General features: G+C 37.1%; 1 protein-coding gene across 12 annotated transcripts in view; it reads right to left on the bottom strand.

Annotated features, from left to right (window-relative positions):
• The window catches only part of ADAMTSL3 (ADAMTS like 3), a 199,796-nt gene that overhangs the window by 29,221 nt on the left and 156,881 nt on the right, over positions 1 to 13,694 (bottom strand). For all 12 annotated transcript variants that reach the window (XR_013955837.1, XM_080607168.1, XM_080607167.1 and 9 more), the window contains 5 exons: positions 13,147 to 13,433; positions 5,884 to 6,013; positions 4,626 to 4,818; positions 3,790 to 3,969; positions 2,850 to 3,003 (listed from right to left, as the gene is read on the bottom strand). Coding sequence is in view for 11 of the 12 variants with exons in the window: in XM_080607168.1 (XP_080463294.1) it covers positions 2,850 to 3,003; positions 3,790 to 3,969; positions 4,626 to 4,818; positions 5,884 to 6,013; positions 13,147 to 13,433 (944 nt within the window). In the remaining variant the exon portion in view is untranslated. The remainder of the gene's footprint in view (positions 1 to 2,849; positions 3,004 to 3,789; positions 3,970 to 4,625; positions 4,819 to 5,883; positions 6,014 to 13,146; positions 13,434 to 13,694) is intronic.

Below are 13,694 nucleotides of genomic sequence, written 5' to 3'. Positions count from 1 at the left end.
AAACAAAATGGTTATTTTCAATGTTTTGGGTAATGAGTTCAGACCAGTGGGGATATCATGGTTTCATAATTACACAGCTTTTATATCAGTATTCGTTATCCAGATACATGGTTCCCTCAACCATTTCACATGGTACAACAAATAAATTGCTTTAGGCACTCAGTTTACTAAAATTATTAAACTAGTGTCCTGTTTTTAATAAGTTATTGGGCCCCAAATATTATTTTTTAGGGAAATGTTCCAATATTAAATCTTCGATTTCCAAAATCCAACTTACAGACACAGTAAGTGTAACTTTAAACACACAAATTAAAATACTTCAGGCTGTGCTCTGTTTACACTAGTTATTCCAACATGGAATTAAATCCAGTGCATACTTATAAATATGTTAACAAGTCTCATCCATTTCTTCTTTTTAAGACAAAAAAAAAAAAGAAAGACCACTAACTCTCATTAGCAGTTCAACACTAAAGGGTGTGTATATTTTTACTGGTGACTGGCGAGCAAGATTAGGAGTGAAACAAAGTTCAGAGCTGTGGATGGCAGGCCATATAAATATATAAGGTCATATAAATATATAAGGCCACATAAGTGTTTCTAGATCCTTAGTATCATCCAGTCTTGCAGCTGCTGAGGTAATGGACTGTTTGGGAGAGTTTTTTCTACGAGGTAAATCTCACTTAATGATTAGATTGTACTGGAGCCATTGGACCTCATTATCACCTGGTACAAATCCATCTGAGTGTATGACCTCTAATGGTCCTGTGCAGCTTTAGCTGGGCGTCAGGTCCTGGTGACCTCAGGGATAGACGGGTGTTATTTCCTTTTTCTCAGAGTCAGGAATGTTCTGACTTAATAGGACCAATATTAAGTAGAAAACTGCTTCAATCACTAGTCCCAGGGTAAAAGATGAAGTATAAAAAGCCCCAGCACTGTCATGAGACAATAAAAATGAAGGAGCTCATCTGAGCCACGGATGAGAACCAAGAACCCCTAAGAGCATGCATGCCATGCACCACACTAAAGAGTCTGCTTCACCCTTCATTGCTAGCCATCTGCCACCTGAAGGCCATGTTATATTCCTGCCTTCTATCCACTCCCCCTTCAGGGGGGCCTGAATCCACAGCTGCAGGAGGAGGAGATGCCTCCTGCACGTTACTGTGAATCCAAAGGCTGCTGCTGCTGCCCTGGCTCCTTCTGCAAAACCCAGATTGAAACTAGGTGTATGGACATGTCTCGCCTTCCCCTGCCCTCCTGTTCTGTAGCCAGGTACTTGCCATGTAGACCTGAGCTGCAGGGCCTCCCTTGCAGCAAACAGTTCTGGAGATGAAGGGAGAGAACAGTGGGATAACTTTGGTCACTTTGATCCATATTCATTCAGTTCAATCACATTCCCTGCGCAGCCCAGTGTCCTGCTTTTTTGGCACTGTGGGGGAAGCTGACAATGTAATTTTAATATCAGTCTGTGCTATGCAATTTGCAAACCAGCTAAACTGCCATTCAACTATCCACAATTAATTAAATTCAGATAGATATGCAGCTCAAAATATTTTATTAAACCTTATGCCAAGGACATTCCTGAAAGTCCACAGGGCTTTATTTAAGTGGAGTTTTGAACCTCAGGATTTTGGCATGTTAATCTGAAATGCAGGCCAGGAAAAGAAGTTTCATATTATGTATGAATCAGTAATTATTCTATTTCTTATTTTGTTTTGTGAATAATTTTTAAAGCAAAGCCTCAAAATTTATAAAGTAGCTGTTTCTTGATAGCACTATGAATTGGGTCAAAACATGTCTATCTTTGTGATCTGTGATCAAAAGCAGGCCACTAATGAAAGCTTTTGGTTTTCCTCAGCCCCATACCTAAAAAGTGATAGTCTCATTTTTTTCCTTTCTGTTCAGCTCCCTGCTCCCCAAACCTACGAAATGATATTCTCATTTACAAAGGAAGGAGAGGCCAAGTTTTGTCTTAATGAAACAGCATTTAGAACTGCTCATTGTAAATTACTGTATGTAATTGAACATACATTATCACAGAATCATAAAATGGTTTGGCTTGGAAGAAACCTTAAAGATCATCTAATTCCAACTCCCCCTGCCATGGGCAGGGAAAACTCCCACTAGACCATTGTATTGGCAAGGTATTTCCATGGCAGTTACACATATGCAATTTGTACAACTACCATCAGTATCATAACCGGATTGTGCCCAAATTATACAATTCCTATAGACAGCTTTTTCTTAATAGATTTTTATACATAGTAATAAAAATACTGTGATTTTTAATTAATTAATTAATTTTGTTTACTGTCATCAATTCCTACAAAACTCATGAGACTGGAATTCTCATTTCTATAAGGAAAGACAGAAATTACACCTACAGTTATCACTGGCACAGAATGTCAGGTTTTGATTTGTACCATAATAGACTAAATGTCCAGTGTAATACAAACACGCAATGAAAACACAAGCCAGAACTGGATTCTTAATTTTTCTAACATCCTTTGAAATTTATACTCAATTGACGGATGTTTTCACAGTTGGGATACTGTAAAGGATAAAAGAAAAAATCAAATCAAATGTAGGTGAGTATGAGTGTGAGAGGTACATAACATTAAAGTGTATTCAGAAACTACTTCTTTAGAACCTGGCCTTTATTTGTGACTGGAACAAAATAAATTAAGAGCAATCCTGTTATCACTGGTCTAGTAATTGTGACATTCCATTTATTCCAGATTAGTAATGTTATGAAAGTATAGGGAGATGAGTGAATTAACCTGTGTACAGATATTTCTTCATAAATATATCGTTCCAAATCAACAGGAAACTACATAAAGTAACATACTTACTGTTGCAGTCATTCATCTGACAAGACCTTACAAGCAGTGAAGGAGACAGACCACTACACATTGATCCATTTAATGCAACATATTGGCCCTTTGCTGTTCGGTTTTGGCAGGCAACTTTCCTTCTCTGGATTCCAACACCGCAGCTTACTGAGCACTGTGAAAGGAAGGATGCAAACTAAACTTGCTGTCCCATGCCACACATACTAATTTTAAACAGTTTGAGAGAGACAGAGAGCTCTCTCCTCCATATGAATCCTTGTGTTATCCAGACATTAAACCCTCTGCACTTTTCCAAGCAATAAGATTATAAGATAGCTAACTTGTTCCAGCAAGCAACTCGGGAACGATTAAAATAACATGACAGTATTTCTTTATGTCCAACCATGGGGAGAACAGAGCAATGCGATCTATTATCTCAGAGAAACAAATCAGCACGTTCTAAAGAGTCTGTGTCAAGTCTCTCAGCCCATTCTCCTAGTTCATATTGCACAAACATGAATTGCAGCTTCTAAATGCCCTCCTATAAATCTTTTTGAACAGGGAGTGGTAGCATGCTTACATTAAATGGGAAAGGAGAAAATGTGACGGAATAAAGCAAAGATTTGCTTTTCAGAAGCTGTACTATAAAATAATTGATAGCTAAAATATCAAATATTAAATACCAAACTATGTCTGGCAGAATGCATGCAATGCATTGTAGCTTTTCTTTCAGCAACCCAAACACAGCTCTGGAAGAGGGACATAAACAGCCTGATTGTAGGCAGGGATGCACAACAACTGTATGCACAGTTTAGTCTAGGTACGTGTCTTGCAAAACCTTCAGCTACCCTGTGAGTTTACTGCTCCAATCACCCACTATTCACTCAAGTAGAATTCTATAGAGATCATGTTGTAAATGAAGGTTTTGGAGCCTCCCCCCCCCGGGTTGGGAGCGGCTCACCTTGGACCATTCTCCTACAATGAGCTGAGGAGGACAGTCAACTTTTGCACATGGTTTAGTAGTTGGCAATTTAGGTTCCTGGCAGGTGTCGTCAGAGAGTTTCAGGAAGCTTCCGTCTGTCAACAGTTGCTTACAGTACACTTTGCGGGTCTGGATCCCTCCTCCACAAGTACATGAACACTGAGAAGAAAAGAACATAGCATGTAGACCTGCATGTACGTCTGTGCTTATGTATCACACCATTATGGCACATAAACACTGCAAGGCTCCTCATAGTTATGCACACTTGAAAAATGACATCAAGTTTCAGTTAAAAAGCAAGCAGCTTGTAGAAAATTCTTCGGTTAAAACGTTTAGTTAATATATTAAAAATGAGGAGAAGTTAACCCACCTGAATGCAATTAAATAGCAGAAATCTTAAAGAAAACATGCATTTTACATGTAGATCTGACCATGCCCTGCATCAGTTAATATACCTACTGTGAGTTAGGAAACATTGTTCTTGAGATAAATAAACAAACAAATATCTTCAAAAGTATATTATTGCATTTGCACAGTATAGAAAGAGAGGTGATGTCTGGAGTAACTGATATCCAGCATTTTGAAATCCTTTTAAAAAAAACACAACTTACCACCTCATCCTGTCAGTACTCATTGGTGTAGTAGTGAAAAGAGGTATTTTTGACTCTGGATTGATTTATTCTAATGAAATTAGTTGAAACTCTTAAAATCAATATCTAGAAGCTATGTTCTATGTTATTCAGGCCAGAAATTTTGAAGTACCTAACCAGAGGAACACTGCTTACATTTAAACTGTTTCTATAACCCAGTCATACCTGTTGCCATTCCTCAACATGCCAAACAGGGGGACAATCAATCTGGTTGCAGGCTTGCAAAGAATGAGGCTTTTTGTCTTTGCAGTCCTCAGTAGCAACCGTAGGCCCTCCTGGCTGCTGGCAATATACATCTCTCGTCTGTATCCCAACTCCACAGGTAGCTGAGCACTGTCTCCAGGGGCCGGTTTGCCACCTGTTCCAAGAACACAGCCAAAAGATCATGTTTTAGCAACTCACTTTGGATAAGGAGAAATCAAACCCAAACAGAACCTAGCAAAAAATAACTGAAGGCATATTTATTGATAGATGGATGAAACATCCCTTTGGTTTGGCTGGTAGGCCAAGCTAGATTTATAAACTTACCAGGAAGGAAGAAATGCACAAGTATTCACAATAAAGTAATAGACTTATGTCAAAGGAAATTTATTTGACTCCAGAATTTACTTGAAAAATGCTTCTAATAAAAAGACATGCACACACACAAAAAGAAACAAAACCAAGAAATCAATAAAAAAATAGCCTGTTGGCAACCTACTGACATTTACTTTTATAAATGTAAATATGTAAATAGACCTTTCTTACATTTACAAAACTTTCTTTAATTGTGTATACATTTTCTATAAAACATCCTCTTCCTGTTAACTTTTATTCCCTACATTTTGCAGGAGGTGGTTTCTGCAAACACATTTTAGAAACAATATGCAAAGGATCACGGATGTCAGATCAAAAGTGGGTAAATAAGGCAACACATGTCAAAATTTCACATATGGCCCTTACAAGTGACCAAACTAGCTAAGTTTACTTGGATTTAGACTTTTTTTTGTTGTTGTTCTTTTCCCAGGATCTCCATGCATACGTAAGAAATCCGTAAGAACTAGATGGGGCTACCAGAAAGGCATTAAATTAGAATAACTTTAAATCATAATTTCAGTCTATTTTTTCATTCAGTAAGAATTGAAAGTACTTTGTTTTTTAGTGAAAATTTTCAAACAGTTAAGGCTGTTTTTCCAGCTCTGGAGAACATCTTCACAGAAGAGATTTCCCTGTTTAATTAGTGAGATGTAAAGAGTGGAAAAAGAGTGAAGAAAAAAAAAATCACAATCCATCATCAAACACAATCCAAAAATTTTGTTAAAGACGGAAGTAGTGAAACTTCATCCCAAAACAAGACTTGCAATCTGGACGTTTTCTGAGAAATCAATGTTTATTTAAATTATATTGTGGCAAAAAAATGTTTAATTTCATTATTACAGTGTACCTTGGAGGACAAAGCTTGATATTGCAAGCCCGAGTCATTGGTGGAGGTCTCTTGGAATTGTCACACAGGGTTTCATTGACGGCTTGTTTTGTTTCTACATGCAGACACATTGCAATGGCTTCTTGTGTTCCTGGATTAAAAAGGAAAACACTCATGAAACACTGAAGACAGACGAGATTTCTGTAAAGCTTACTCTTGAATACCACTCAGTAAAAAAGCTCCAAACACTGAATGTGATGGCAGGCTTAAAAGTAACCTCTCAAGTCAAAACCAATACTGAGATAGTTTATCCATTTAATCTTCAAAATGTATTTGTGAGTTATATGTAGAAACTGCTCCTGTGATATTTAAAATGCTTGCTTTGACTTTCTACCTCTTTGAAAACCAGCAGAAAATATACTCTCTCTCCCTCTCTCCACCAGCAGATTCTACATCTGCCTGGCTGTATAATGGTCTCAGGCCAACTAACGGTGTCATTGCCAAAACCAGGGTACAAGTGATACCTTCTCACTAACCTTGAATTTAAGAAGCCAGAGATCTGTGAAAGACGTAATAAAAAATGCAGAAAACTTGCAAAACAAAAGTCAGGAGAATGGCTGTCTAAACATAGCCTCTATGACAAAGGTCCAAAGAGGTGCGATAGTTTTGCTGAAGGCAGCAAATCGGACCCAGTCCTGAGCTTTCCTTACTCGTGACCATTCTTGGCACCTTCTGATCTGCAGCGCTTACAACCTGGATCTTATTACTGAAACATGAAAGATTACTAATGCTCAAATTTCTGTGAGTTGAAAAAGAAATGTAATAGAATTTTGCTTTAGAACAAGTCAGCTTAGCAAATGCACATTTAGTGAACTTTTAAAAATTATTATTTTAAAACTTTTTAACTATCCAATCTTATATATCATTGTTTAGTATGAAAGCCTAGCTCCATTTCAAAGCTCACCCATATATACACAAAAGACCAGACAGCTTGTGAAGTACTTTGAGGATCCTGTGTATCTGGGATGTTCTATGTGAGCAATGTTAATGATCATAATCCCATAGAACAGAAAAGCACTGAAATGCTGAAATCTATATTTTGCTGCTTCCAGGTAAAAATGGGTTCTGATGAGTCACAGTTGAAAGAACTTAAATCCATTTCCTTATCCTTCCTTTATCTCCAGTGATTTTGTAAGGATACAAAGCTGCTTTCAGCAGAAGCTTTTATTTTTCTTACGACCAACTTATAAGGTTTCAAAAGGGGTTGCATTTCTAACTAGAAACCTTCACTAACTACTTCATGGTATCACCTATGACAATACCTCACAACATGACCACTATTGCTACACAGAGGCTACTACAAGTACTCCTGTTTCTGTGTCAACTGTACATCAGGAAAGGTTTCTTGGCTGATCTTTAGCTGCTCTGGTCTCAGTGGGCTCGTTGATGGATCCGACACAAAATTCTGTGTCCATGCCAAGGGTCCATATTTCTCCATCTTTTACAACACATTCATGAACACTGTCATTCTTTTCATGAGCCAACAGTTCCTTCCATTTATAAATAATTCTGATGTACTCCAGCAAACAAGCCAGCCCAGGTCATGATCCTTCTTTGAGACACAAACTGGTCCAACTACTTCAGACACTTCAGCAGGTATAGACCAGCAGTGATTTTTCACAATAACATACATTCCAATTTCTTTTAGGCTCTCTGGTAGACCTCTAGATCCCCTGTGGGACTCATTTGCAGTTGAAAGACCTTGTTATATAAATGTTTTGACTACATCTACAAAGTAATGAATTTTTATAGAACAGACGACCTGACCTTAAATATGATTGACAACCTATTCATTGCTATTACATCAAAGTATTGATAATTACATTAACATAGAACACACACATTGAGTATAACATACTTCACTGTCAGAGCTGAGAGTAAGCCTTTAACAAATACCATGAGGCAATAAACACAGACGTGAAAATGCTCAAGCAAAAGAAAGCTGTAAATACATGTTTTCTGGAACTCTACTATTTTTTCTTGACTAACAACCATGATAATCAGAAGTTTTCTGTCCAATTCTCCCCATGTGTTTGTTTAACAAGAGCAGCTTCCCTGTCCCCTTACATACATCGGAAATGCCCACCTGACAGTCTGCAGGTGAGAAACAAAGTTTTAGAAATTGTCTTCTGGCAGGAGCTTATGAATGACATTACCAGGCAAGCAGTGAAGCACACATAAAGCATCCATATAATTTCTATTTTCAGTCAAAAACTACTCTGTGCTACGCGCCTTCAACTTTGCTGATCTCACTGCATTCCTGTGGGAAAACTATACTCAGAGGTGATGTTGCTCTAGACCAGGTTGTGATAAGTAATATCTTCTTAACATCTCACACAAAGGAGGGGAATGAAATGAAATTCCATTCAGACCATCTAAGTCAGCAGTAATCGCATGGGAACTTTATATCATAGTGTTATAAAAATTAAATTGGTCAGCCAAATGAACAAAAGGCATGTCGTACCAGGTGACTGAAGCTTGCCACCTGGAGTTCATTAAACCACTTCTGCCTTTCAGCACAACCTACCTAACTTTCATTGTGTTACCAGAATAAAACATTGATAATGTTGTGTATCCTTCATTTGACTTAACTACAGGGCACAAACTGAAGTAGTAATTCCTCCCCACGGGGGCTTTATTTCAAGAAAAACTGCACCCTCATTTCATGCTGTAAGGACAAAACATATATTGCAGAGCTGTTAAAACATCCTCCTTCCCCCTCCTTCCTGTTCCTTGGTTTTCAGTTTAAGGACTCTATTCAATAAATAACTACACCTAATTGATGCAGCATTTGCTTGAGCGTAGTTGTCAAAACGTCTCAACAATTAGTCAGATTTCTCACCCCCAACTATAATTTTACATTAGTTGGGAACTTCAGTCGTGGATAAATTTCTTATTCTATGTAAATTGGAAAATGGAAAAATCCATTATTCAAACAAGCAAAGTTTTATATGTATGCCTTTCTTGGCTTATAATATAAACATAGTAGATAATTTAACTAAAACATTATGTATGCAGCAGGGAGCATTAAGTATTTTTACAGTAATCTGATGCACTATTGTAGTAATTATCCTACTATTCAGTGAAATAGAATATTTTCTATTTTAACCCAGCATTCAAACCACATACATTTACATTCTTTTACAAGCTTTTCTGTGCAGTGAAATATACAGTGTATGAAGCTGTGTTAAAAGATCAGAATGCCTGGAAATAAAAGAAAAATCACAGACTTTTTGTTTCTGCCTTTTACTTATTTATTTAAGAGTAAAAAGAAAATGGGGGTTGAAAGTTGCTGTGTGTGTAAGAGGTTGGATGTCTTCAGCTGTGTGCCTGGAAGAGGAAGGACAGACATTTATTTCTATCAGACATTCGCTGTTTGATGACTGCTTAAAAACATGCACTATCAGTTGAAAACAACTCAGAAGAAGTTCCAAGTCTGACATGTGCTTAAGCCTTTCTGTAAATCTATTCACACTGGCAATGCTATTATATGCTCCTTCTGCAAAAAAGTAAACAGTTAGCCTCTGTAGTTAATGAAACCAGTTAAAGGAGTAACCAGTTACCAAATTGCCTATAACAATATAGCAAATGCTCTCGACTTTACTTGCAAGATTCACAACAGCCATTGTTTTCCTTAAAAAAAACTTAGATTTGGCTAGAATCCATTGGGTTTTTAAGAATCTCAGGTTTCTTATAAATAAAATAGTAAATTTCTAGCCATTATGGTCCAGACAAGAGCCTGAAAACAAAACTTGACTGCACCCTAAAGGTTCCAAAGCCACAACCTGCGGGGGAGGGGGAATAAATAAATTAAAAAAAAAAAAAAAAAAAGGAAGTGCTTATGTATTTATTTTTAATCTTATTATTTTTAAGCCTATATAATGATTTTGGAGGGCCTGAATCATAATTTTTGAAGTACTTGGAATATAAATAACATTTTAGAACAGAGACCCAGAAAGAGCTTGGTTATTTTTTATGTGGAGAACTTATCCATTTAAAATATTGTAGGCTAGTTAAATGATTGACAACACTAAAAAAATACTACAGTTTACAAGAAAAACATTTATTCTCATCAGGCATAGTCATTATTCTGATAATAACTATTGCTTCTCACTCACAATATTATGAAAATTAAACTTGTGCTTATGTTGAAGGCTCTGGCATCAGGACCAAAGATTTTCATATCGAAAAAAAAACATTCTGGGAAAACAAGGGCAAACCCTGAGACCTCCAAGCAATTTCTACTACAAAGAATACTCCTAGTCATCATTGCCACCAGAGCACACTGTTGGCTTATTTTCAGCTTGGGATTTCTTCAAGTACTGAAGATCTTTAGTTTTCAGGATTGTTACAGAGTTTCCTACAGATCTTAAAGGTGATGTCTGCCTGGTGAAAATCTGGACATCTGTTATTTGTACTCATGGAAAGATGGGTGAAAGAAGTATTAATTATGATAGGAGGCATAATACAACGTAGCAGTCCTCAAAGGCAGTAAGATTTATAGCACCCAACATGCTGCTTGACAAGCCACACAGATTTGGTGCAGAAAGTACACAAAATGACCCAATACTTATGTTACCAACGCTCTAGAATCTGGTAAACAGGGTGAACTGGAAAGTAAAGGTGATGTTAGATAATGTGCTGCAGATCGTTATCTTTCTGTAATTCTAATACCTCAAAAGCAATATTACCATCTGCATTTTTACATTTGGTTTGGAGATAGGCCAGAAGAGAGTTTAAATTAAAAGTCTAGTCTATATGAAGATTTAAAAAATGAAAAAGAAAGAAAAGTGCAAATGACAAGCACTGAACCAGTGGTTCAGTCCTTGCTCATACCATGGTTATAAACCCGGTAGCCTACTTAGACCCTGCAGACTTTTCCCTCATTCAGAGAGGGACAACTGCTAAGAAAGGAGGGGGGAAGTTCCAAGGACACAGAAACCCACAGGAATTTATTTTAATAGCCACTGCTAGATACATGTATTCTAGAGAAAAAGTGCCTAATATAATTTACATCACACTGGAATATTCCAAACTCAGACAACATTTATTTCTTGTAACTGAAGAGTTCATCTAATTGAAATGAGATTTGAACATAAAACTTAGCAGAAAGGGATCAGATCCTTTGAACTACACAATGGAAAAATAGTAGACACAGTGAGATCATTAGTTAGTACACTGCAATAAGTTGGAAACAGAAGAGATGTCTGGTTTCCTTAAAACTATTTATCGGCAGGTAATTTTTGGTCTGTTTGAAAGTGTTTGCCAAGGCAGCAAGAAGACCAGAACTGATAGAAGGAAAAAATCACTACTACCTAACTAGCATAACAGTAAAGGACTTCTGAAGCAGTTCATTGATAAAATATCCTGACAACTTCCCACATTTCCCGGGAGCAGCACATAAGAAAAATGTCTAGACATAGTACCAGTGATACCACAGAAGTCTCAAGAACAGAAAAAGACATTTACTTTCAAACTTCTTTAAATGGCTCATTCCTACTGCACATCAAATGGTTAGGTTATTATGAGCACCTACAGGAAAATTCTGGGTCAGGCAACCTCACAAATTCACCACAGGGCAGAATTCATACTCAACTCCGTCAGGAACAAAATTAAGCCAGATGTGATTCTGTTCATCAGTCATTTTGAATTTCCTTTATACCAGCAAATGAAACTGCCGTCTTCAGTACAGCCTCCTTAAATTACCTTTAGTTTGCACTCTAAGTGTAATTTGTGAATGTTTTTGCATGGACAAACTCACATGTGAAAACACTGGCAATGCAAATATGCACGTGTAACAGCAGGCAAAGATTAGAGATGATTTCAGCCTAGACTTCCACTGATCTTTTCAAAATTCAGAAACTTTGGAGTCTTAGAACAACTCTGAGAAAGATGTTGGCTATAAAGTAATAAAGTACATTTAAGATGGCAATTAAATGATTTTACATTACAAAAATCACTTGGGATCTGAAATAAACTACAAATTCAGTAGTAATGAAAGCCTCATTTCTGCTTATTTCTAAAAACAATTCCCTCAAAATGAAGAAAAAGAGACACTGTAGCAATAGCTGTTGCTACCATCACACTGGTATACATACATAGTTGCACTATAGCCTTGCTGTTGGTCATGTCCACTGAAGGTAGTGGAGGAATAAGATGCATCACCTTTCGTGCATGTGATGTTATTCCTATGGATCAATATTATCAGCAAATAGCAGTAGTAAATGATAAAAGGATGCACTTATCAGTCACTTACCATAGCGTTCAGGGGCATCCATCCTGAATTCTGTCTTCAAGTTTTGAACTGGTGAATAGTACAAAAGAAGGCTGCTTTCTATGAGCTCTAGACTAGGCTCTTCACTTCCAATTGTAGCTGCTCTCCCCTTTCCTACATTTTTTATTTCTTCTATGGGTACAACTGTCTTCACTTCCCACTGATGTCATTATTCCTGTCATATATAGGTGTGTTCACAATTCCACTGCCTCCACTTAACACTTCATAACTCACTTCTGTGTTCAGTCCCAAAGTACTGTATGTAGTAGCAACACCAGCAACCTTGTCTAGTTACATGTACTTAGGACGACAGGGAGATTCGATTACATCCGAAAAGGAATGTGCCTAACTACCTGCAGACAGATGTATGGCACGGAGTTCCTATAGAGTGATATACTGTACCAAGACCTAAACAAACCCCTGTTTGCTCTTCAAGCTAGTCAGACTGAAAACAATCTATATTACACATAATTTTCTATGTGTAATAATATATAGAAAACATAATTTTGTATTCCTACTCCACTGCAGAAAATTGTAGCATTTTGGAAGATAATGATTAATTAAAAAGGGAATTTATCAGGCCCATCACTGATGCATTAAATGTACTGTTACCACCAATTGCCTGGCAGCCAAGATTCCTGCAGCAATAAGACTGAAGAAAGTTTCTCTGGCAAAGAGTTCTTGCACTTTACTTAGTCAAATAAACCCTGCTGCTTGAATGTATGAAATAAAGAAAACATAGTTTAAATTACTCCACTGATAACCTAAAAAAAAAATATTAAAGTTGAAGCTCCATGTTTTTCTACATATCAGCATAGCTAGTTCGGGTTGACACTAATAGAAGAAACAGTAATTTCAAACAATTCCAAATTCTCACAGGTCAGGATTAAAAAAAAAAAAAAAAAGGAAAAAAAAAAAAGAGAGAGAAAAGAAAGGTTAAATAAAAGTACCTCCAAGACATGTGGCTGAACAAGGAGTAAAACCAATGTATTCCCAGTCATAAATCACACTCCCATCTTCAGCATGTGAAAATTCTGGTGTGTAGGGGACAGGATCACTGTCACAGGATGGCTGGTGACATACTCGTTCCGTGGGGGGCTTCTCATCTTCACATTCCTCCTCAGGCAGTTCTACCTCGGTCTGAGTAAATGCAAGAAGAATTCGGCACTTCACATCTCGCACCTGTATGCCATTGCCACATGTGGCACTGCATGGAGACCAAGGCTCTGGAATAAACCTGCAAATGATCACAGTGCAATAGAAACATTTGAATTTAACTCCATATACTTGTGTCCAGGTGTGCACAGAGACAGCATAGCTAAAACATAAATGTCTGCCTGTACACAAAGCAGGCAATGCATGCTACTATTCGATGTTTAAATTGAATGAATAATCAAGTGTGTTATTTTAAACCAGACCATTTCTCAAAATTCAATACAGAAGAAAAGATGTAGGAAAAAGGAAAAGAAGGCAAGAGCAAAAAAAAATAAATAAATAA

Source organism: Anser brachyrhynchus (genome assembly GCF_964034855.1).
Source record: "Anser brachyrhynchus genome assembly, chromosome: 11".
Taxonomy (NCBI): Eukaryota; Metazoa; Chordata; class Aves; order Anseriformes; family Anatidae; genus Anser; species Anser brachyrhynchus.
The sequence above is the reverse complement of the archived record's forward strand: the minus strand, read 5'-3'. Positions and strand labels throughout refer to the sequence as shown.